General features: G+C 38.2%; 1 protein-coding gene across 1 annotated transcript in view; it reads left to right on the top strand.

Annotated features, from left to right (window-relative positions):
- LOC137971154 (doublecortin domain-containing protein 1-like) overlaps window positions 1–26774 on the top strand; it is a 50812-nt gene that overhangs the window by 6474 nt on the left and 17564 nt on the right. The window contains exons 6-22 of the mRNA XM_068817899.1: window positions 2557–2756; window positions 3721–3814; window positions 4308–4477; window positions 7654–7740; window positions 9068–9247; window positions 9843–10122; window positions 11760–11980; window positions 13965–14114; window positions 16970–17088; window positions 18304–18681; window positions 19895–20018; window positions 20329–20416; window positions 22717–22802; window positions 24404–24459; window positions 24551–24644; window positions 25495–25741; window positions 26575–26716. Coding sequence (XP_068674000.1) covers window positions 2557–2756; window positions 3721–3814; window positions 4308–4477; window positions 7654–7740; window positions 9068–9247; window positions 9843–10122; window positions 11760–11980; window positions 13965–14114; window positions 16970–17088; window positions 18304–18681; window positions 19895–20018; window positions 20329–20416; window positions 22717–22802; window positions 24404–24459; window positions 24551–24644; window positions 25495–25741; window positions 26575–26716 — 2716 coding nt within the window. The remainder of the gene's footprint in view (window positions 1–2556; window positions 2757–3720; window positions 3815–4307; window positions 4478–7653; window positions 7741–9067; window positions 9248–9842; window positions 10123–11759; window positions 11981–13964; window positions 14115–16969; window positions 17089–18303; window positions 18682–19894; window positions 20019–20328; window positions 20417–22716; window positions 22803–24403; window positions 24460–24550; window positions 24645–25494; window positions 25742–26574; window positions 26717–26774) is intronic.

The following is a 26774-nucleotide window of genomic DNA, read 5'->3' as shown; positions in this document are numbered from 1 at the left end:
AATCTCACTAAGCTGATAACAATTAAGGCTGGACTTTCTATCTATCTTTCTATCTAGACTCTGAGCAGTCATCCTTTTATCCTTAGATCTAATGCAAGAGTATAAAATGCAACCATAGGCATCAGATCCAGTGCTTGAGTAGAAATAATGAGAACATGGGTTTGTTGGCTTTGGGAGCGTTGGGCGTTAGACAGAATAAAATCTGTTGAGTCTCGACACTCCCAGGAGTCTATGAGGTAAAAAATTGTGTGTGACCAGAAACTAGTTTTTGTGTTTTTGTTGTGTGCAGTATTGGGTTATCACATGACTTGGTAACACATCTCATCAGGCTAATAGTCTCCTGGTATGCCAAACTAGAGACATGTAAACGCATACTGGTTTTGATTGGAATCAATGCCATATATTAACAACAGTTTTAAATGTGAACTTGGGACTTTGGAATATGGAACAAGGTATTGTAACTTTAAAAAAGACACTGAAATATTATGAACTTAAAAGGAAACCGGCTAAAAATCCTTTGAACAGAGTGTAGGCTACCCATAGCCTCTTGTTGACAAGAAAAATAATCTTTTGATTGACAAAATAAAAGTTGTACAGAGTTGCAAGTGTCATTCTTAGGTGAGAAAGGGTTAAAGGATTTTTAGAACGGACCTAAATGTTATTTACCCTTTCTGTCCTGAAATGGCCTCGATTGATGCCAATCCCAAACCCAGAGCTTCTCTTTTGCACGTAAGAGCTCTGGGGAACCCTGATACAAAGTGTTTTTTCATTGGTTTTCGCAAAGAACAGTGAAAAGCATCTCTGATTGGTGAGGGTACAGCTACACATAGGCTAGTTAGCGCAAGGAGTGAGCAGGTGCCGTAAGGTTTAAATAGCCAATTTTTGGCTGTAAGAATTCTATGGCGCATGTTCTCCTACATAGAATTTCCCAGAGCCTAGGTTCATGCAAAGACATAAGATCCGACTGGCTCTGGTCAGACAAGAATGCATAAAATCGTCTAACATTAAACAGAGTGGTGCACAATAATATTATTGTGCTATAAGGCCTCCACAGATTGTTGCCATTACTATTCAAGACCTAGTTGAAGACTGTCTATTTCCTGTATTTTCCCCATGCCATGGCTATGTGAATTGGATTTGAAGCATATGCAGAGACTATGTAAAAGTTATGTTATCCCTATTTTCATGGTTTCCCACTGGTATTCAAAACCTAGTTCAACACTGTTTAATCCCTATATTGTCCCTATGTCAGTGAGCTATGTTAACCACCCAAGCCAATTTTGGCCTCACAGAGTGCTATGTGAATTGGATTTGAAGCATATGCAGAGACTATGTAAAAGTTATGTTATCCCTATTTTCATGGTTTCCCACTGGTATTCAAAACCTAGTTCAACACTGTTTAATCCCTATATTGTCCCTATGTCAGTGCTATGTTAACCACCCAAGCCAATTTTGGCCTCACAGAGTGCTATGTGAATTGGATTTGAAGCATATGCAGAGACTATGTAAAAGTTATGTTATCCCTATTTTCATGGTTTCCCACTGGTACTCAAAACCAAGGTCAACACTATTTAATCCCTATATTGTCCCTATGTCAGTGCTATGTCAACTGCTCAGGCCAATTTTGGCCTCACAGAGTGCTATGTGAATTGGATTTGAAGCATATGCAGAGACTATGTAAAAGTTATTGTATCCCTATTTTCATGGTTTCCCACTGGTATTCAAAACCTAGTTCTACACTATTTAATCCCTATATTGTCCCTATGTCAGTGCTATGTCAACTGCCCAGGCCAATTTTGGCCTCACAGAGTGCTATGTGAATTGGATTTGAAGCATATGCAGAGACTATGTAAAAGTTATGTTATCCCTATTTTCATGGTTTCCCACTGGTGCTCAAAACCTAGATCAACACTATTTAATCCCTATATTGTCCCTATGTCTGTGCTATGTCAACTGCCCAAGCCAATTTTGGCCTCACAGAGTGCTATGTGAATTGCATTTAAAGCATATGCAGACACTATTTAATAGTTATGTTATCTCTATTTTCATGGTTTCCCACTACTGCTCAAAACCTAGTTCAAGAGTATGTATGTCCTAATATAAATAGCTTTTACATATACTATGTAAAGGTTCCATTTGACTAGCAAAAACATAGTGTTTAAATCAAAATTAAATAGTCAAGGCATATGTATAACATAGTCTTTCAATAAGGTCACTATGTGAAAAATATGTACTTGTCACATAGCGTACACATAGACTTATGACATAGGGTTTACATAGACTATACTTACTGTCTGGTTCTACAAGGGTGACAAGTCTTTAAGTTAATATGTCTTGTTCCCCATTTTTGCACACCTTTTCCAAGACTGCCAACCTGCTCTGGACTTTTCTTGAATCTTCGCATTGAATGCCAGCAAGTTGACACCTGACCTTTTCCTTCAAAGTGCTGGGTTCTTTTGTGGGAATGTGTCCAACAAACTGCTATTTTTGTCAATGTTGCCAGTGAGTATAAATTGACCATGCAAAGTGCTTGCGTTTTTTTTATGTTTCTGACAGATAGGGAGGAGCTGCGTAGATCTGCTTCTTGGACCCTTGGAGGTATTGTTCTGCCAGAAGATCGCTCAAGGGGCCGTACAAAGCCATCTCTCTCCAAGAGAATGAAATCATTAGTTGAGAGTCAGAAGAGAAGACTACTTGTGTTTAGAAATGGCGAGAGCTCTGAGGGTATGGAGATTGTGGCTGGCAGATTTGATGAGGTATACATGTATACTTCTTCTTACAGCTGTATGGACATTCTATTCAACGTTTTACTCTTGTAGGGTACATCAATGAAAAGCCTTTTGTCATGTAATTAATTATTATAAATTATTATTTAATATTCCATAAGCAGGCATATGGATGTGACATGGAAATTAGAGCCGCCGAAGTCCATGGCGCTGAGTTGGCTGTAACCAATCATATACATGTACATTTATCCAGTAAATGTAAATAAAATTATGATGTACATATTCTTTATTATTATCATAAATTGTGAAGATTTTTATGTTAAGATCACTAAAAACACAATATCCAAAGTTACAATTTTAATAAAATGGGATAACATTTTGTTTTCTCTGAGGCTCTGGTAAGAATATTTGAGACATTCAGCCTACATGTAGTACTATATTATAGTATGCAATCAGTTGGTTGCATGCCACTGACCGGTACCTTAGGGAAATATATTAACCCTTTCAGCCCTAAGAGTGCCAAATGGCACTTATAGATTTTACTCTGTCTAACGCTAGACAATTTTACTCGTCAATGGGGAACCCCTCAGGGCTTAAAGGGCTAAGCTAACAGCATCAAAAAACTATGTCCCTGTCTAACCCTTTCAGCCCTGAGAGTGCCAAATGGCACTTATAGATTTTACTCTGTCTAACGCCAGACGATTTTACTCGTCAATGGGGAACCCCACAGGGCTTAAAGGGTTAAGACTAGACTGGGCCCTTAAATTTGCTTATAAATTAAATTCTAGCTGTATATGTCATCGTAATATGTCTTCAGTTTTTAAGATTTTATTGATATTTTCTGCTGTGGATGAAGATTGCTACTGTCAGTAACTCAAGTTTACCTTTAGGTGAATTTTCTCATTCTGTTAGATTTGGAATTGAATTGTCCCTCCCTGGCTTAGAGTCAAGCAAGTCAGAGCTTGTTTATGTTTTTTAATCTTTTCTCTTGTAGTTTCTAGATGATTGCACTGAGAAGTTGAAGCTGGACTCGGGAGCTAGACTACTGTTTGACTGGGAAGGAAAGGAAATCAAGAGCTTTTCTGATGGTTAGATTCATTAAATTAATTGACAAATAAAAGTGGTACTGCCATGAGATGGCATGTAGGAAATATGCAATAATATGAAAAATGGAAGGCTATGCTTTTCTTAAAAAAAAAAGAAACAAAATGGAAATGCTGTGTAATGGGTAAGTGTAGAGACCTAATAAAAATCTCCAGGTCTTTATTGTTAATAATTTATTTTGTTTATAGCATGAAATAGGAGACTAATGTCACATTTTGTGTGTACTGGTTAACATCCAATTCTTGCAGAATAATGTGGCAATAGTGAAACAGTAATAAAATCCCATATGGGCTCGTTTCAAGTAACACTCTACTTCTTTGCCACAATCTCCAGAAACTAAATGGATCTCTTCCTATATATCATTGATAGTACTGTTAATTCAATTTAATTTGTAATATACCGGTAATTATGTCTTTTAATAAATATATGTCTCTGTATTTACTTTGTCTAACCATTACTCAAATCTTCACGTTGTAGTTCCTGTTTTGGACAGAATTCTTCAACCATCAGCCAGTGTTATCTTGGGACCAGTTTGGGTTACTCGAGGTGCAGAGAGGTTCAGTCCCAAAGGAGCCTATCACTTTATTTCTACTCTCCTATTGAGCACAAAGGACAGGTTAAAGCAAAGTAAAACCTATAAACAACAGGTAGATGCAGCCTTGCTTAATAGTTTTCTGTTGTAATTGAACAAATTATAAGTTTAAATTAAAGGTAAAGTCATTTTATTTTATGGCAGTAGTTCCTTCAGCTATCAATGGAAGCCGACAGTGTGCCATTTACCCCCCTCCCTCTGTCAGTACTCCATTTTACAGGTATTTATAGCAAAAGCTACACAAATCAGAGGAAAGTTGATACAGGCGTTGAATCGGCTGAGAATCAAACTTGCGACCTCTGGTTGTCAAATATGCACACCAGTCATTTGAGCTAGGGCTTTCCTTACCTCTTCCTAAGCTTAATTAATTACGCTGAGTTAATCCCTCTTTCGAATATCCAGAAATGTGTCATGAACTATTTGGATTTCCGTGGAACAACCTGCATACCTGGCACACAGCGAGGAGATCAATTGGGGAGAGGGGAAGAGAACACCTGCAGTTACTGTATTCATCCCATTCCTTCCCCTCACATTGGCTACATGGGCTGCCTTGGGAAGACTTTGCATGATCTTTGAAAGAAACCATGTGAAAGACAATAATTATTGCTTTCAAGATGAAGATCTTTGTTCAAAGAAACGAAAAAATAATTCCTTGTATTTATTTCTCTTTCCCCCAGTTTTTTTTTTAATTTTCTTTGTATAATTAACTTGGGAATGGTCATTCTAGAACTTACTGAAATTTGGCGACAATTTTGCAAAACAACAGTAAGAACACACTCAAAAGTCATCGAAAGGTTGGTTTTTAGGAGCCTTGATTAATACTCTCCAACTTATTCATGGGTGAATACAGCTACTGCTTCAACCCTCTCACCACTTAACTGGTCCCCTTTCATGAGGCCCTGCCAGGAAGGGAGGGGGGGGGGGGAGGGGACGCTTGTCGGAAGATCTTGTGTCGGTGCTTTGTCAATGTTATGCATTGCTGTGACCATTGACCATTGCTATTGGAAAATTTATTTAAAGAAAGGATGACTTTGTCACGATTTCACTTTAACCCATTGACATCCAAACCGGCCGTAACCGGCCGCGCGCAATGACCCCTGAAATACCCAAACCGGCCGTAACCGGCCGTACAAAATGGCGTCTTGACCAGAGGTGATCTTAGGCCTCTACCCAGTCTCCCTTAGTAAATCTAAATTTTTTGTTGTTATGGAGATTTAGTAGGATAATTGACCAATCATTTGCCGTCTTGTGAGCATATTTTGACAGCTGAAAAGAGACCCCATAAGGGCTGGCTTTTTGCCCTTTCGATCGCGCGATCAAATTACGCGAAAACAACAGCCGATGCGCCAGATAGCGCACCGAACGATGGGGATATTCATGCTTTTTTTTTCGGATTCGGAGGATCTAGGGATCTAAGGAATCTTTTATGGTTTTCCTGTAAGAGGAGGGGATACTAGAGACAAAAATTTTGATTTAGATGGCTTTAAAAGTGACGAAGAAGACGGTGAAAACCAAGCGACCGATGATAAACATGAAGCTCGCTGGAATGATCACGTCGATAATATTCAAATTCCAGATTTCGTGGCAGCTACTGCTCTTTATTTCGTTTTAGATAATCGTAATGAATTAAATATTTTTCTTAGTTTTCATAGGAGATGATCTATGGGAATTAATGGTAAACGAAACGAGTAGGTATGCCTGTCAAAAACTCTTAAAATCCCCGAGCGCACTGCCTTTTTTCATGCAGTAAGCCGCGCAGAATTAAAGGCCTTCGTAGCAATTAACGTCATAATGGACATTGATTAGCTCCCGATTTTAGCTTTATATTGATCAACCGATGGATTTTTTGCAAATAACAAGTTTTTTTTTCTTAAAATAAATTGGTAATCGAAGGAATTTTCGCCTTCGGCATACCTCGGAAGATCGGTATTTTCAACAAATAAATCAATCCGACCGTGCGTTTATATTCCGCAAATGCGAGAAAACCTCCAGTGATTTTCTCTGTTGTTTTTCTTGTGTTGTGTAAGTTATCTTTCAGTGAAAGTTTTCGAAGGAGCACTTTTGTACACAATTTGACCTTGTTTGTTCTCTCATGAAACATGATAGTGATCAATTAACTAAATTAATCTAGCGGTTTTGTGCACGTGTATTTCGACAAGCAGAAACGCTCCTCGTGAAATTTTGTTTCGGCAGCGGCGTTTGGGCATAATTTTTGCACTTATACCTGCAAGAAAACAAAGCGATTGGGATAAATTTCAAACAATTTTTATCCATTGAGTAGTTAGACTTAACTGTAAATTGCACAAGGCATATTTTGAGTTATAATATATATTTTTCAAGCGCTTTGTTTAGTTAGCGATCAAAAACGTTCTTGATTGCTTAACGCACGCTGCTTCGAAAATTCTACCTTTACATTTTCAGTTGAGCCTTAGCACGTGTTTTGAATCACTTTTTAGCAATATTTTTACATCGTCTGGAAGTTCACTGTTTCTTCTTCAGTTGAACTTAATTCTAAAACTCAATCTCTTGTGTACATTTACTGCGCATATGGTTTATTTTTAGCGCTCATCTATCACCGTAATTAACATACATCACGCCGGATAATCAATTAAGTGTCACACGCGGCAACCTGGATGACAATGGGTTAAGTGCTGTCACTACTTTTTAGGCCAAGTCGCTTGTTGGAATTTACCCTGGCAGATACACCATGCCCAGTTTAGGGAACAACCTTTTACTAAGTGGAAAAAAGGGAAAAGGTCATTCAACACTCCATTAGTTCCCCAAGTACGGCTGAAGTATGCCAAGTATTACATGTACGTTAATCGAATTATTAAGGATGAACTCAGAAGAAAACCTATTAAAGGTGACATTAAGAAAACCGAAACTGAGGAAAACCAAGAGAAACATTTAGGTACATTAGTCAGACTTACTAAGCGGAAAAAAGGGAAAAGGTCATCCCTAAAATGGGCTGTACAATGCTGGCAGAGCCTCTTTCGTGAGTAAAATAATAGTGTCTTGTGTCAGACAGCGTAAAATCTTTAAGTGGGAAAAGGGTTAACTTAACCCATTGACTCAGGACTGGGAGTGAGACTTAACAGATTTTACTCTCTCGAATGCCAAAGGATTTTACTCTGTCTAATGCCAGACAATTTTGTTGTCAACTGGGGGTGTCCTAGGGCATTTGAGGTGTCAATAGTTAATAATCATTCTCATATTAAATTTTCTTAACAGCTTGAACAGAGTCTGAGGGGTGAAGAAGTTGTCTCTAAAGAGATGATGGCAATGAGTCAGGAAGAAATTGAAAATGAAATAAAGGAGGTACAGGCTCATCATTTTTGGTTTGTGGTGTTTACAGACAGATTCATGAGCAAACTTTTTATATGATATGGCAAGGAGCACATTCACCAGTTAAGTAAGAAAATCTCCCAAAGCATTGGAATTTTATCTAAACTTCGTCTTTTTGTCTCCCAGCTAGGATATATTGATTCAATTGTATTACTCGCTTTTTTATTCTTTTCTAACTTATGGTCTTATGATCTGGGGAAACAACTATGAAGCCACTTTACATCCTATTATCGTTCTGCAGAAGAAGGCTGTAAAACAATAACCTGCAACCCTAACCTGGGGCCCGTTTCTCGAAAGTCCCGAAACTTTACAGGCCATTTTCGGGTGTCACAATTTCCTTTGTATCTCAAGAACGGAGAGGATTTAAGTCATCAAAATTCACAGTCATTTTTCTTTTAATTACATAGCCTTTAAAACATGTTAAAAGATTGATATTCCAAAATGAACGGTTGGCAGTTTCACAAATGGCTTTTTGGGCCCAAAAAGTTTTCGGGACTTTCGAGAAACAGGCCCCTGCAACGTGAAGTTTACACCCTCCAAATTTCAACATCACTTGTGTCTCGGAATACACACAATTAATGCTACAAAGTGTACCCCAAATGATGCTTCTCAAGTAAGGATAAACTGCTGCAGTTACCCTGACCTAAAAATAATGCTAACCCTTAAACTTATGGTTAGAAATACAATGTAGAGGAAATGCTTCGACTTTAAAGTGATTCCTTAGTGCCTTTTCAAAACGTGTGCCTGTGCCATGAAACAAACAGTAAATTATTCCTTTTGAACATTACAATACTCACACCTGTTTTGTTTTCTCAAGAAGTACGTCAAAGCTGTGCTTCCTGTTCCTGCAAAACGTAGCGTGAACCGATGGAACAAACTTGTCCTTGATAGATGAAGTTGCAATGATTAAATGAGTGACTTGAGCAAGTTATATCTCGCAAATGAGCTTGGTGACCCCTTTTTTTGATTGCACATTTCGAGTCACCATAACGTAGGGAACAATTATTGAGAAAGGTTTAAAGAAAATCGTACGACAACTTCTATTACTAAGGGATCACCTTAAAGGGATACTTTGTGTTGTATATCAAAATTGGGCTTGCATTTCTGGACATAATGGGATGGACATAATGAGATGCCTTTGAATTTTTGTTTAATGAAAAATAATTCATTTGCAAACATTAAATTTTGATGCTCAGTTCCATTTTAAGTAACACCTATACAGGTCAACTCTGATGTCACCAAGGATTAGTGAAAGCTCTGAGAACAGTAGCTTAATTATTAAAGGTTAATTATTTTGCAGGTTGATCACCACATTGCTGATTTGTCAAGTGTGATACCCACCCTAAAGTCTCATTTAAGCAAAGTAGAGACCGGAGCCAACGACGAGGAGACAGCTGGGCTAGAGAGTTATAGATATCAACACTTGACACAGATTGCGTCAGAGAGTAGATTGCTAGGCAAACAGGGACTCAAATTAAAGGTATATAGATTGAAGTTATTAGTATTACTTATCTAGTAATATAATTAGCTTAGGGGCTCACAAATACTGGTTTTACCAATTTTTACCAGGCATTAAAGTGTAACTAAGGGAGTTGGCAAAGGGAATAACTCAGCACCAATAAGAGTTTATTACCTTGTCTAAAATAAATGACTGGACGACTGGAAGCCATCCAAACCAAACCCAACAGGCTGACTTTTATTTAGAAGTGCAGCCTAATGCTACATTTTTAATTAATGGTCTCACAAGATAAAAATGAAAACTTGCAAACAATACTTCACTTAATGGAAGTTTGTAGAACTCTCCACAAAAATATAGAAATTCTCTTACACTTGGGGGAGCTATATTGTTACCCACTGACATCCCACATCTCCCAATTGGTTATGCGAGGAAAAAACATCCTGCTTCATTGATTCCTCATCCAATGCAAAATCGTAGGGAGACAGGTTTACCCTAGGGGAAGAGATATCAGACTCATGTACATCATATATCTTGATGCACTTTAGCTGACGTTATCATTGTTAAAAGAAGTGAACGGTATGTAGTTTTACAAATGTAGCTGTTTTTCTTTTGTTAGGTTTATGAAAATGGATCCTTGGAAAGCAAGGTTGTCATTCACTTCAACCTGAATGAAGCTGAAAAAGGAATACAAGGTGACAAGTCGCAGCTGTTGAATAGATTCCTTGATGCCTGTACTAGTTGTCAGAAAGTGACAGATAGCCCAGGGGGACCAGCAGGCAGTAGGATTGCCAAGAGAGTGTTCACACGGGATGGCCAGGAGATCACTGATGTCCACAGCTTGGTTTATGGTCAAGAAATATGGTTGTCTTATGGAGAGGACTTCAAACCGCTTCACGGTAAAATCATGCAATTCCATAGAAAGACCAGGTGTTGTAGTTTGTGTAGTTGTATTATTATTTTACAAGCCAATTAAGCACTTTGTTTCATAGACCAAGTGGACCGGAGGTTGCTATACCAAAGGCCCAAATAATATATATTTTACTGTCCATTTTATAATGTTTTCAACTCTTATTTCCTTGAAAGGACTACTTTGATATGATGTCTGAAATTGCAAGTACGGAGTCCGACTTAATTTTGATTAATGTCACAAATTGTCTCATTATTTAAGTCTAGGCACCAACTACATGTATGTATTTTAAATACATTAGACAAGAAGGGTTTGTAATTTTCATGTAACAGTTTTTGTAAATGTTTATGTTTACTCAAGAACTAGATTTAGGGGTGATAAACTGGTACATAGTTTAACATTTGTATAATTATTACAAAGTCATGTACGTTACTTGTACTTCTAGACAACTGAGGTTAATCAGGGGCTTTCCAGGTCCACTGAAACAATATTGTTATATTCTCTACATTGTAATTTCTCAAAGCCCATACTGATACACCCTGTTTAGCCCCCTGAAGGCTTTGTTTTTTTATTTCTCTTAGGACATCGTTATGTCCCAGGAGAAATTGCAAACAATGATTACACAAAATATTGGGGGGTAAACAAGAGGTATTATGGGATTTGAGGAAATAGTGAATGCCAATGATACATGTGCATCGATTCCTAAGAATCTGAAATTCAAGAGGCAGGCTGAAGGGTGCAAGAGATTACCCAGGACAACTCTGGTTTGGCATCTTAAAGTATCTATCACCTCAGAAAAGCCCTTTCTGCCCAACATTTCTGTGTACTTCTCTAACACATTTTTTAGTTTGCATATAACTCTCTCCTTCAAATTCACTGCTGCGATGTGTGTCAGTAATTCCTTTACCCTCTGGAGGGTATTCTCCCAGGAAGCCAACGGTGCACTCATTTTACCCCCCTCTTTCCATCAGTGCTCCTTTTTGAGGCTATTTAAAGCTACTTACATTTATAGGCTACACTGAAAGGAAAGAAGTCAAAACAAGGATGTGAGATCTGGGGATCGAACCGACGGGACCTAATGCACCAAGGCCGCTCACTGACCAACTGTGCCACCAAGTAATTTATGATATCATCCTGATATCAACCGAAGACCTTTCATTGCTTGGTCATGGATCAACTGTGACCGCTTTTCCTGTCTTTCAAAGCAAATAAAAAACTGAAGCGAATTTTCAATGAAAAGGTTCTAAAACAACACAATGTACTGTTACAGTAATATTAGGCTGATTTAGCAGCAGAACGGGAACGTCAGTGGCGACGGCGCGCGCAGAAAAAACACCAATGAGAATTCAGAATAGAGTAGACTCCACTCTTTTCTTCTCTGTTCTAAATTCTCATTGGTAGTTTTGCTGCGCGCGACGTCGCCGGTGACGTTCCCGTTCTGTTGCTAGATCAGCCTATTATTTGGGGTGATGATGGTAGAGAGTAAATAAAGTGGAAAAGTTTGTTGAGGTGATAGACACCTTAATTCCTCTGCAACAGTCTGCCTAAGTGACTTTTTGATGGTTCTCAAAATCAGTGTGCAGAAAGCCACCCAATATTTAAGTTTTACTTTTCTGATTGTTTCAGTTGTTGTTCTGGAGCTTTGCTTGGACAAAGCAACCTGTATGTCTCTTTGGGGAGAGAAGGAGATGGTTCAAAGGGAAACCTTTGATACTCAAGATGAAGGCAATGGAAAGGAAAAACCAACACTTTGGAGAGCAGTCAATGGATTTCCTTCAGGAAGCAAACGCCATCTTGTCAGTTTGCAAAACCCAGGCAGTGAGCTACACCAAGCTCAAGCCCTCCAGGTAGATAAACTGCTAACAAAATAAAAAGCAATACTTTTTTTACAGGAGACAGTGTGGCTCAATCAGTGGTCACTGACATGGGATTTGCTCAGGAAAGTTCTTATCAGTAATAATATTGTAAGTGTGTCTGACCTCTCACTGCATATGGATTTGTCATTAGTGGTAACCCAATTCAGCTCTCACTTTTTTTTCTTAAATTAAGCCCACTGGTTTTCTTTTTCTATAATAAATGTTTAATTCATGCTGTTATGGTTCTTTGAGTTCCTTTTTTCGATAGATAGTACAGGAAGTGAGCTAACCTTATAATAAGCAAGTCCTGTGAGTGACTTAATTATAATGCTTAAACTGTACTAATCCTTACAAAACCATAATCTTTCTTTAGATTTATTTTACATATGTAGACCTAATTTTAGTAGGGGTGCATTCAATTGACCCTATTCTGGAATGAAAATACATGGAATGATGTCATAATAATAATTTAAAACAGCATGTTTGACGTTTTGCAGCAACAAGGATAATGATTGGTCTTGACGACATGTGAGCCAGCAAGCCATGCGAGTCTTGCATTTAAGTCTACGCAACCATTTCAAATAGCGCTGATAAACATTATTAATTAAAGTCTAAGCACCCATTTTAAAATGGTGCACTTTCAAATAACTGTGTGGCTCGCATGTTAATGTACTGAAGTGGTGAATCTCAAAAATCCGGATTTAGATTTGATCTGAAGTACTGTATCATCCTCGGGTGTGGATACTTTGGATTCATGATCTGTTTTTGGATTTTGCCAAAAAATGCAAAATCCATTTTTGGATTCAAGAACCTGTTTTCGGATTTTCCCAAAAAAATTCCCCCTCAATAACCATGATTTAACATCTGCTTTACACACGTCTCTCTACCTGTAACTACAACATTGGACATCCTCATTTTTCCATACCTTTCCCCATAGCTATTAGCCTTGATTGAATAACTAGTATCATTAACAATTTATTCCATGAGGGTGCATTGGATATGAGATGGTAAATAGGCAATGAGGCGCATAGCCAGTCTCATATCCAACAAATTCCTTAAACTCCAAAAGTTTGGAAGTATGACGTACAGGTGAAAAAAGTGAGAAAATCTGAGCAAACTTGAAAAAACTTGATGAAGATGCGATGTTGTGTGATACATGTACCTAGTGGTCAGACAGATGCAGGGTCATTACAAAAACATTTCTTACCTTTTCAAGTACTTCTAAACATCAGAATTGATCCAAACTTTTCCACAAAAACTTTTTTAAGCTTAGCAAGTCGCTTAGTACAATCATTTGCCATATAAGGTCAAACTAAGGTATATAAACACAAGAAATGCATTAACCAAGGTTGAGAATTAAATAATTAACAATTATTCCATGAGCGCGCGTTGGATATGAGATGGTAAATAGCCAACGAGGTGCGTAGCGCTGAGTTGGCTATAACCACTCTCATATCCAACAAGCACGAATGGAATAACTGTTTTATTAAATTCCTTAAACTCCAAAAGTTTAGAAGTACGAAATACGAGCGAAAAAAGCGAGAAAATCCGAGCGAAATCGAAAAAAGTTGATGAAGATGCGATGTTGTGTAATACCTCGTGGTCAGAGAGACGCAGGCTCATCACAAGAACATTTCTTACCTTTTCGCGTATCTCTAAACTTTCCACAAAAACGTTTTTCTTTTGCTTTATACCGAAAGAAATTTCGCTTTCTGGCGTAAACGTTTTTAGTTTAGCAACGCTAAGCGCAATCATTTACCATATAAGGTCAAACTAAGGTATATGAGCTGATAACCGAGATTGAGTGAACCAATCAGAGCACGAGAATTGCATTATCCGAGGTTGAGAATTTAATAATAACTGTTATTCAGTCAAATACGGCTGTATATAAATAAAGATTCTTTCTTAAAGGATAAATGTCATCCTCAAAGGGAATGTAAACTTGTGGTTTACTTCATTTGGATTGACATTTCAGGAGATGCGAGTTGATGAGCGTGGCTGCTTCCTGCAGTATAAAGAGAATAAGAATCTGGTGCTGTATCCAGAAATAGGTGTTGTGGAAAAGAAGAAAAGAGGACCAACAACATCTTGGCCACCAGATGCTCAAGAATGGGTGATAACACAGGTAACATACTGCAGTACTTGATGTACTTGATATAGTAATTTAATAATAATAATAATAATAATAATAATAGAGCTGATGTAGTTGTTCTTGATAAGATAGAAAGATCATGTTATGTGATAGATATCCCGTGCCCTTTTGATACAAGAGTGCTGGAAAAAGAACAAGAGAAAATGGAAAAATACCAAGAATTTAAAAGTTTAAAGAGAGATTGGAAAAATCTGAAGCTGCCGAAAAGTCATTGTCGTACCAATTGTCATTGGTGCACTAGGGACATTGAGCAAAAATTTGAAAACATCGTTGAAGAAAATTGGACTAGATTGCACGTTATTACTACAAAAAGCCTCCTTGTTGGGAACGGCAAGAATCTTGAGAAGAACACAAGACACTTAAGGCCATAGGTTGTGGCTTGATGCCTAGTTTACAAACCATGTTAACAGCATAATTTTTATCATGTGAATGAACGAAATAATAACAATAATAATAATAATAATATTAGTAGTAGTAGTAGTAGTAGTAGTAGTAGTAGTAGTAGTAGTAGTAGTAGTAGTAGTAGTAGTAGTAGTAGTAGTAGTAGTAGTAGTAGTGGTATTTAGCTCTTACTAACCGAGCAGGAGGTCTGTATGGGAGAATCTTGACCGAGGTCCGAAGTACAGACCGAATGCAGTGAGGTCTGTACACATGACCGAGATCAAGATTCTCCCATACAGACTGACTAAGCTCGGTTAATAAGATGTTTATTATATGGCAAAAAAGAACAATTTAAATCGTTTAATGTAACTGGTTTGTACTAACTGACATTTTGCTTGTGAACAGCGATGAGTGGCGATGAGCTGAACTTAATTCTGTCAAAGTTTGCTCGTCATCCTCTCCTTTGTCATCATGCTGTTTGGCACTTCCATAAATAAATATTGGTAGAAGAAAATACTCAATATTTTTGCATTTTAGTTTGCATCTTTTCACCGCAAAAACATTACCGGTCTAGATACCGGTCTAGATGGGAAAATCTAGACCATGGTCAATATCGATTTCAGCCAATCAAATTCGTGAACTTGGTAGTTCCCAGTCCTGGTGAGAGTGGATGAGAGTGTTTTACCCAGAACTGAAACACTTATAGAATCAATACAGCCATGTGCACTATATCTGGTAACTGAGCAGCATCTTTTTCATGTGTCATATTAAGCAATGACGTCACGATTTCCGCCTTTTTTGTTTGTATTACTACCCAGTATTTTTATTAAAGCCTGCTTTTCAATGTCTACCATGTATATTTTATTGTCCATAATACATTATAAAATGAAAATTACATGTTCTCGTGGCAAGAACGATATCAGTGAACAAGTGAGATATTGTTTTTGCCACTCAAACGTATAATTCATATCTTCTCACTACTGTGTAATATCCTCTCTATAATTTTAAAACAGTTTGAGGTGAAATGTTACCTGGCGCATAAATTTAAATGACCCTGTTGAAACTGAGTATACTTGCAAACATTCAAGAAAACTAATCATTGCAGCAAAAGTTACACTGGACAAGATTTTTCCTTCTAGTCTCCTATTAGCGCTGTGGTAGAGCACCTAAACAATAATATTAATCAGAAGATCATAGGTTCGAATCCTGAGTGAGGCTGCTTCCAATAATTATTGCCTCAACCTTGACTATTCTAGTCATCTCACAAAAACTGTATCCCATTATAACCTTGGAGTTACAAAGAGTGCAGAACAGTTGCCTGAGAATTCTTCATGGACTTCCCAAGGACACCCTAGAATCGCTAGAGCAAAGAAGAGATTGATACAATGACCAGAAACCAGCTGGAACGTATGCTGGAAGTAGTAATTTCAACCTTTTATTTCAACACCCCCCTGAATCTAAAATAATCCTTGTAATTTGCATAATAGAAAGGTTTCTTAATGAGAAGTTTGTTCAACTTGATATAATTGTTAAATAATTAAAATGATATTTTAAAATTTATAAATTAACTTAATTCAATTTCTGGCTATTTAGCCTAAGACTTATAGTTTTATATATAGGTACATGTATGCATATAGATTTTCAACTTTTACATAGATTCTTGTAAGTAACACCTGTATATAATTATCTTGTTTTGTGGTGTACAATAAAGTTGTTATTATTAAGTTGTTTTTATTTTTTTCTTATTTGCCAAATACTGTTTTCAGCAACGATATGATATCGATGAGTACTGAATGAGATCAATGCAATCAACGACTAATCGATAACCCAAAATTTTTTGGCCTATTAATTAGTCATCAGTTACTCATTGATCATTGGCAATAATCAATGACTAATCAACTAATTACCTATTGGTCACCTTTTGATTACTCATTGATTTCATTGATGTCATTGACGTGATCTACATGTATTAAGTTGTCTGGTTATAAGTAATATGACTGTATACTTCATGCTCTCCCACGTATTGAGCACAAACCATTAACCATTGTTAACAACTGTGTATCACTAAATGGAGGTCAGATGCCTGAGACATCCTGGAGCTTCCACTAGTGGCAGCAAGCTCCAAGATGAACACTGCACTGATAGCTGGCAAAACCTGACAAACCAGCCATGAGCCCCCACGTCCCCAAGAAGACAGGCACCCGTCACACTGATAAACAGTGGAAAGTATAGGGGGGAAGGAAGAGAAAAAACTGCTAAACGCCCCACACAAAATGCTCCTACTTCCTGTAACACCAATGAATAAGCTCTACAACCCAAAGCATGAGGAATCCAACGCATGCGCAAATATTATAACAAAACCACTGCCATACTGTTTGTACTGTAGTATTTGACCAATCCTCTGCAAGTTCTTATGGAAGAGCTTCTGCTTTTGATTTGTTTTTCAGAGTGGTTTGATTCACAGTAAAGCAATGCCCCAACTTGTATTATCTCGGTCAGATCATGCTGTTACTGTAGAATATGCAGACATATCTGTAGATGGGTATCCTGTAATTCCGACCAAGAGGTAGAGTACTTTGAAGCATGCAGTTTTCTGTGCTGGTTTAGGTACTTATAATGTAACGATATTATCATGTTGCTGTGCGCAAAACTATCTATCTATGTGTGCAAAACTATCTATCTATCTATCTAAAACTATGGGGGAGTGGTCAATTAAGTATGTATATCCCAAGGGACTTTTTATAGTTTGAATATTTCATTCAGTTTTCACCATGCTAAGCTAATTTCTAAGCCTATTAATTTATGTAATGAACTGATACAAGTCAATGAAACAATAAAAGTGATGATTGAAATGGGTTGAAAGAATATTTATTTTCCCAATCTTTCATCTTCTGTTTAAGGGTCATGCATACTTCACAGGACATCTTTTTCTGCTTGATGTTTGGCAGCAATTTTTAACAACTGCATCGAGTTGTGTGGATGGTGGGTTCCCAGGGGCCTCTACTGTTATCTGCTGGCCCTTAGACAGTAAAACACTCCCATGGCTTGCAATCACGTCAACCCCTACACAAAGGCATCTGGGCACCCATCAGAGTTAAACAGTGGAAAAAAATGGGAGTGAGCAAAGCAGGCAATATAAGAACACGCTAAATGCGTCAAGAAAGAAAAGCTAAATGAAGAAAAACCTCCCAATGCTCCGCCACATACTGTAGCTAAATGGCTGCTTTACTGAGACTGCTTCTTAGCCAACATGAACCTGTGCAGATGGGAGTGAATCTCGGACCACTATGAAGCTATTACCACTCTAGTTGTTGACCTAAACCCACAGAAAGCCAGAATCTCTTCGCTGTTAACTTACAGTCATTAAATTGCATTTAACCACTGTCACTAATGAAATAAGCAAAACAAAGAGATCTTACCTTATGACAGTTATCCTTTCAGATTTTCTTTTGTTCCGCCATTTTAATTTGTGCATAACGTTTTAAACTATCTATTTTAAACATTGAGAATCGCATTATGATTATTTCTGCAAATTACAGATACTTAGGCCCTCGTTTGCACAAAAGAGGGTTTGTTTTGATTTGTTTTTTGATGCTGTATTGTAAAAGCATGTGATGAGCTTGCCTTTACATTGATGGCTTGGGTAGTTTCATGTAACACATAATTTGAAATTGTATTATGTTGAAATATGGAAGTTCAACGTAATTTTAAACCATTAACTAGGGAATCTTGTTGTTCAAAAGCATTAACAAATTAAATGGACATTTCTTAACACTTGCAGAAACCCAAGTGACACCAATCAGCAATGGGGATTTAGCCCAACAGGGCAGATTTACTCTCTTTCTAAACCCAATCTTGTGCTGACATACATTGAAGGTCATACTGTTAAACCGAAGATGTGTAACGCTGTGGAGCCACCCATAGAAAAACAAGAGGCAGTCCTCAGTGGTCTGGAAAACTTGCATTTTATGAATGAATTAGGATTGAATGGACAAACAGTTTTAAGTCTGGATCCCAGTGCAGCTCTGTCTGAAAAGAACGAGGAAAGTCCAGAGTTAGCAAATCCTGAGACTAGTCTTGCACAACTGAAAGAAGAGTTTCAAGGTTGTAGATACTCTATGTTGTTGTTGCCAAAACGACATGCAGATGCTACGCAAAGGTAAGTTCTTTTCAACATTTCTTGGGGGATGAGGATCTTTTTTTTCTAAAGGGAAATGGAGCCTTGTGGCCAAGTAGTTAGGATGTTTGCCTTGAGTTTGGAAGATCCCAGCAGGTTCCAGACCTGTTCTGACCACTCAGTGTATGTGAGTGAGGACGATGTGTGAGCCGGCGAGCCATGGCTGCAAGCCAAGCCAGCCATGGCTTTGATTCATGCAAGCCAACATAGCGAGCCATGCGAGTCAACTTGCGAGTCACACAGTTATTGAAAGCTAACCATTTTAAAATGGGTGCTTAGACTTAAAATACTGTTTAGCAGCACTATTTGAAGCGGGTGCTTAGACTTAAATGGGAGACATGCAGTTGCATGACTTGCAGGACTCACTGGCTTGCAGGTTGTCCAGCGCCATTGTATGTGATCCTGGTAATCCCTGGTTCAAGTTCTGGCTGCACTTTTAAATAGGCAACTGGTTTGCCTCCAACCAAGTGGGATTCTTGTTGTTGTCGTTGTTGTTGCTATTGTTCTGTTCTGTAGTTTCGTTTATTGACTGTGTTTTATTGTTCCTGAAAGCCCCTATGGGGAGTGGTCAGTTAAGTATGTTTTCTGTTTTCTTTATTTTTTTAAATTCTCAATGTCAATTAGGTTTTCAAAGCTGGCCATAAGGGATTTCTTTTCACAAACCACACAAGCCGAAGCACTAGCAAAATGTGCAGATTCTGTAGCCACTTGAACATTAGAACCTTTTATTAGAACAAAGACACTATTAAGCAACAAGTTCATCTATCTTGGTACAACCTTGTGTTGGTATGTTGCTTGTGCCTTTGCTTGTGTCATTAGCAACGTGACCTCAAAAGGGTTCGGCCACATGGGTTTATCTTTGATTACTTTTGTGCAAAAAAGGGTCAACCCCAGAGTTTGGACAAGTGCAAACTTTTGGCTCAAAGCATTTAAAACATTTTTTCAAATCTACCAAGCCTTAGGATCTATCTTCTTGTTTCTGGGCTAGTGTATATATCTTTGTCCAGGAGATGTTATCACACTGTTCTCTTTGTTTAGTGGTTGTCTCTGGGGTTGATGTGAGTATTGATGGCCACAAATTATGTAAAAGGATAGAAATCGTTCTTTTGATTTGGAAGGTGATGATGTAATTTTTTGTGCTTAATTTTAACTACCACGCCCTATATGGCATATGTAAACTTCTATTTTTGAATAGGTGGGCCCTAAAACAAGAAGATTTGAGAAATATGGGCCAGTGGAAAAACTCGACCATAGCAAACCCGGAGTGGAACAAAAGAGCTTTGTCTTGGCCTGTAAATGATGATGGAACATGGAACATGGTATGAAATATATTAAAGGGAACTTTGGTTAATTTCACATACTTTTGTTGGAGTGGAAGATCCCTTTAACCCATTGACTTCTGGGAATGAGATAAACGCCATTGGATTTTTAATACCCGTCAACAGGGGGCATCCTCGGAATCATTGGGTTAACTATTCAACCAACTCCCCCCCCCCCCTCCCTCCATTAAAGATATACAGAAACACACTTAATCGAGGAAAAATCATCACATATTTTTTCAGACACTACGTGCACTGGTATCATTGTTATTTACACACTGCAGCTGATTATTGTTGTATTCTCCTTTAGGATTTCACGTGGCCTATGGAAGGTTTTCTGCTTCCTTATGCCCCACCTGTCAAGAAACCTTCACAGAAGAAAGGCACTATAGCAACCGGTAATGCGTGCTAGTGCACTCATTGTAGAAAGCAGACTGTGCATAATTAAGGTCATGAGTATGTAAATTACATACTGCTGGTAGCGGTGACAACAGAACTCCTATAGTTTCGAGAATGAAAATGCAACGCAATAGTACTACTGCACTAACTCTACAGTCTGCATTTTACACTGACGGCATACTAGTCTGACTTGAATATTTTTTATTCATCAATTTTCTCATCAGTACTGCAACTTGTTATCCTATCATTCCAAAAGCATCAAGCGTACAAGTATTCTGGCACCCAATCCTATGGCACGTGTCATTTTGTACCAAGTAGTGGCCTTTTTTTAAATTATTGGTATATCGGATAAGCGAAATGTACAGACTGCAGGAGATGACTAGTTTCTTTCGTCTTACAACTCCCAGCTAGACATACAGAATTATTTGTGTCGCAAATTATCGTGCCAACATAAGTCACTCCTGGAGTCTGAAGAATTTGTGATAACCCTTGGTTAGTCATCGCAGATTTGGGAATTCAAATTATTTTGTGGACAGCCTAATCAATCTACTGCAGTGTCACGCTATTTTAGTCAAAATTCAAAACACTAAAAGATGTCTTTGCATCAATGAAGACCAAAAAATAATGCTGTAGTTTTGTTGCCAATGGCCATTGAAGTACACTGAAGCTGTTCTTTGTTGGTTGGAGCCAAAGATTGAGGGGATGGAAGTGAACTGAAACTTGAAAAGATTGGCGGTTTTTTTTCAAGTTTGGAGACGTTGTCCTTTTAAAGTTGCCAAAAGTTATTAATTCGGATAGCTCTTTGTGCCATATTAGATTTTGTATCATCTCAGTGAGTTGTCAGGAATGTTATACGTATGAGCTAGAGTTCTAATTTAGATTTTTTACAGCAATTTTGACCCAAAAACAGTAAATCAGTTCATTTAGTTCAGTTCAGTTCATTTTATTTGCTTTTATAAATTATAATACTACATTACATGTAATTATCATACATTTGGCAGGCAGTCCAGGAAGCTATTTTGCTTATGTAAAGGACTGCCTTAAGAAAAGGAACTTAAGAAACTAGAATGTAAACTGTCAATGGCAGAACAAAATATTGAGACTGAAACTAAATAAATAAATACAGAATTTATAGTGAACCATGCGTTAAGATAAAAAGCAGCGCAGCAACAACAGAAGCAAGAGCAAGCGTTAGCACTCTAATCCAAGAACGTGGATTTCAATTTGGAAGTAAATTCTTTAAGATTTAATGAATTTAGCATGACAGTAAGAAACAGTTATTCCTGTAGAGTCTAGGTACTTCAGTATGCATGCATGCATGCAAAATACGTTTGCAGTTTATTTAAGCAGGTGCAGGACTGTGTTAAATATTACTGAAATGTTGAGGAAGCACTGAATGAATTATTTATTTCGGTTCAGTTTTGCATACACCAGTATTATGATCATCACAAGCCTTGGCAATGAAATGGCTTTTCATCTCTTTCTGGAATGTTTTTATTTTTCAAAATTTAAACGTATTGCAGTTCTTGTCAATAAGATGCATATTCAAACATTTTTAATGTAGAGCTATTTTTATTGAACGTAACATCCTGATATGCGTAAGTAAGAAGTTTATCTCAATAATGATTTTCAAAATGATTCGTTTTTTTAAGTTCATGTTTAATTTTTGGATACATATTCTTCGTTGCGTAGAAGGCGTTTTCGCAAAAAAAAAGGTGGTAATTGTTTCCCTAAGATTACTTTGTACTTAATGCACTCACTTTCAAAGAGACACTGAAGAAAACTAAAATATGGCCTTTTTAATTTTCCGCTATCAGATGATTCACCGACTGGTAGCTTTACGGGATGTGATACGAACTCGCAACTGACCTAGTTCCGGTTACTCGAAGCCTGGTTAGCGCTAACCTTTGGTTAAATTAAATAAAAATGGTATTTAGCGCTGGTTAGCGCTAACCATGCGTCGAGCAACTCGGTCCAGCCACCCATATGGCTTGATACTGTAGCTCAGACGGTGGAACAGTGCAGCCCAATTGCACGGTCTTTGATTCGAGTTCCATTGAAGCTTGGAGTTTTTTTTAGGCCCTTTTGCAATTCCTTAAGTTTCTCCTTCATTTGCAATGATTATTTTCTCAAGTGAGAGTAATCCTTATTGTTTTACACGGGAGGATTTGAATTATCAGGTTTGCAAACTGGAAGTTATTAGCGAAATGACATTAAACCGTTTTCGATGTTGATAATTGTTTTGTTTCTGTACATATTGATTATATCACTAAAAAATGCGCTTTTCTTTTCTTTTTAGCTGCTCCTGTCCGATTAAAAGTTCTTAAAAATGGTGAAGCAGATCTCAACAGAGCTGTTACAGTTGTCGGGCCTGACTTGACAAATGTGAGTTGTGTGGGAGGGATCAGATGTAACACTGTCATGGCTCGAGTAAGCAGACGAAAGTCCTTTCTGCTTTTCACAGGAGCTTGGTGCTTACAAAGGCGATGACGACGGCTGCGTCAGAACATTCATTAGCAATTAACAAAAGCATGCATTTCGAGTGATGATCGTTTAATCAACCTTGTCAAAGAGCTGATGCTTAACGAAGCATTTTCAGAATTACCATGTCAGCTGATATGAAGAAATAAAATCTGTGCATGCGTGCAACCACAGTATATTTAGCGCCGTTTGTATAAAGGTCATAAGATTCCACTGAGTAAGTAATGGAATGATCCTTATGTAAGTACTAGATTCTCTTAGCAATTTCTTTAAGAATCACTTAGAAAGATTGAAACTTTTGGATCCCCATCTCTTGGATCTATGCATTTCCTTAGATCTATTTCCCTTGTAAATCGCCCCTTCCATTAAAGTGAGATCAATGTTACATGCATTGATTTTCACTCGGTGATACAGGGTTCGTACGCGTCTTGAAAACCCTTGAAAACCCTTGAAATTTGAGAGTACATTTTCAAGGCCTTGAAAGTCCTTGAAAATCTCTGCTCTTCATTCCTGGTCCTTGAAAGTCCTTGAATTTTTTTTGACCCGCATAACTTCAGTAAAAATAATCAGCTACTCAAGTCATGTCATACAGACGTGACGAGCTGTGGGGCCGAGAATGATTACCAGTGCCTTTGCATTATTTTCACGCGTCTTCGTTACGGAAAATGACCAAGAATTGTACTGTCAGACTATTTCCATGGGTAAAATCTTTGACGTAGATAAAAAAGAGGTCCTTGAAATTTCAAAATTTGGCCTTGAAAGTCCTTGAAAAGTCCTTGCATTTTTGGTCGGAAAAAGTGTACGAACCCTGGTGATACTAAAATGAATTCCATGGCGTCAAAAGGAGTCGACCTATCATCTGTCTTTTAACATTTCTGATGCTCTACCAGTGAGCTAGAGGGGGCTTGTGGGAGCTATAATCTTGGACAAAACCTGTTGAGACAACGGCAGATTATACCACCCCCGAAACCTACCAAAAGAAATCTCTTTTAAACGGCTCCCCTTCCCCCTCCTAACCCCTTTTATTTGCCCGAAATAATAGTAAAACGTGTAGAGCTCTAACAACATTGACTGAGAGGGGTGGGGAAGGAAATTTCTTATTATGACATGGATGGGGGTGGATTTGTGCACATGTCTCAACGGTTTTGTCCAGGATTTTAGGCCATAAAGCGAGCTTCATGTGACAACACGGATTGTCCCGCTACACCGTTGAAACTAAGGGTGCGTTCGATTGACCGTATTCCGGAATAGGAACACATGGAATACAAGTTAAAAATCCTTCGTTTTTACGAGATTCACATTAAAATTGTCAAACACCTGCTAAAATGCTATTTTAAACATATTTTTATTATCCTTGTTGCTTCGAAACGCGCCAAACATACCGTTTTAATCATCACACCACGTATTCTTATTCCGAAATAGGGTCAATCGAACGCGCCCTAAAATTGACGAAATGTAAAGTTCTTGCCCCTCGCATACTAATTCCAGTTTTCGCTTCTCCTCAGATGGTTCATGATGTTGGCGGAACTGGCTTAAACAGCTCGCTTAAGAGACATAAGAGGTATACGATTGTTTTCCTTGTTATGATAAGAAAATTATTAAAACTGAAACAACATTACGATATCTGATGTGTGTCAGTATTTCTCATTCAGACGATCAACTCTGGAGAAACATGGAGAACAATGTGGAGAAGATCAGGGTGGATCTTGTCATCCAGTTGATTTGAAGAATCTAGAACTTATCCTGGTAAGTGCAGAGGATGTGATGGATTTGTGTTTGTCTGACAAGAAACCTGTATCTATAGTAGTGTGATGCTTCACGAGGCATTATATGGTGTGTTGGTTGAATTTAATTTAATTTAATTTAATTTAATTTAATCAGAGTTGATTTAATTTACCTCCGATTTAAGTCTCTTAAAGGCATGGCCAAACCCTCGCAACATTTCAACGTAACATCTTTAAACATTGTTGCATGATGTTGCGATATGTGTCGAACGGGCTGGCCAAACGCACGCAACATTTTCAACCATCATGTCGATGCATATGTGCCCCAGGTCCCTGGCGCGCAAAAAGTGCACCTAGCGCGCATGCCCTAGTCCAACAATGTTGAGTGAACGTGGCCAAACGATTACAACATCATGCAACATCCAAAATGTTACACGAAAAGTTTGACCGTTTTCAAATTTGATCCAACATCATCCGAGATGTTGCGTTGAAATGTTGCAAGTGTTTGGCCAGGCCTTTAGCTTTGATAACGAGCCAGCTATTAGCCATCAAAAACTGATACATTCTTGGGTGGCAAAAGCGCCAATGATGCCATAAATTAAAAGTGAACTTTCTTTTTAAAATTACGACTTTTCATAGCATCACTGCTCCAGGATTATCGGGTATTTCGGGTTCAAATGTTCATAGATAGCTCGTGCAATGCACTTCAAATATTCAGTACCTTATTCTCGGCTGACTGATTAGAAAACGATGCCTTGCGCTAATTCTGATACAGCACTCCGGTCCCTCATCAACTTCAGTAGGCTTCGAATTAGGCATAAACAGATGTGATAGTGACTTCTATAAATAGCGATCTCATTTTTTGTCTGCAGTTCTTAGACAGATGTACAGATGCAGTTCAGCTGCCTTTTGCGGCAAGGAGACTATTCACCAAAGATGGCAGAGAAGTGAATAGTCTTTCGGGTCTCCAAAGAGACGAGTTGGTGTACGTGTCCAGTGGAGAACCGTGGAGTGATCCACAGGTGTCTCATTCTGAACAGCAGAGAAGAACTGTGTTGGCAAATCTGGCGGCAGATATCTCGCACATCAGACAATACTGCGCGCTAAGGGACCCTGCAGGTACTTGATGAAGGAACCTTTGCAAATGCACCAACCTACATGTAGATACCATTTTCAGATCTAAATCTGAATTCACGTTGTTGTCACTCGTGATTTCGTTGTTATCACGTCTACTTTTTCACCCTTTTGACATAATGTGAACGACGATCAAATCCATCCTCGTGGGCTCCTCCACGAACAGCTCGCGACACTGACTCTGCGAAATTTATTCGCGTTCTTGCGGCCTGACTGGAACGACTACCTCGTGCAGGAAAAATAATTTGTACCAGAGAAGAATCTCCAACACCTGGTTCCATTCCCTGCGAATTTTAGGTAACCAGGGTTCTATCTAGGGTGTTTGAGGGGTAGAAGCTTCCTCCTCAAAATACCCCCTCCCCTCCCAAAAAAGAAATGTTATCATTACAGTATATAAATAACTATATCGAAAAAATCATCCAGACGCCACAAGGTCAGTACACATGAGGTAAGTATTCCCTGTCTAAGGACACTATAACAAAGAACATGGAGTATTAGGAACTGCTTGCCTTACAACAGGCTCGGTTATCGCGCTGTACATTCTGTTTATGAGTTGAGTAGCGACAGCATGGACAAATTTGTAACCAGAAAACCACGGATTAAGGAGACGGTGATGTACACACGTCATCAGAATGTGATTATGACTAAAAAATAAAATAAAATACCACTGTAACATTTCTCAAAATTGTGTCTTAAAATGCACCAGATTGCGTCTCAGCGCATATTCATTTTTGGCGATCCAAAGTAATTCTCCATGTGATGCACACATAACTACTGCAGGGAAAATGCATCAGATAACTTGTGTTTTTGTTTTCTAGACTTAGTTCTCCAAGTTGACGGAGCTGTGACCTGTGGCTCCCGCCTCTGTGTAGCAAAATGTGCTTTAAGTTCCGAGGACCGAGAAAAACTAGCAAATGGTCAAAATGATGAAGAAATACCTGGACTGGGACAAGAGGACAGGTACAAAGGCATTATTTACAAGTAGGTTAGAGCGGTTTTCAAATGAGTGTCGTAAAAC

The sequence above is a fragment of the Montipora foliosa genome, chromosome 9, assembly GCF_036669935.1.
Source record: "Montipora foliosa isolate CH-2021 chromosome 9, ASM3666993v2, whole genome shotgun sequence".
Classification (NCBI taxonomy): Eukaryota; Metazoa; Cnidaria; class Anthozoa; order Scleractinia; family Acroporidae; genus Montipora; species Montipora foliosa.
The sequence above is the reverse complement of the archived record's forward strand: the minus strand, read 5'-3'. Positions and strand labels throughout refer to the sequence as shown.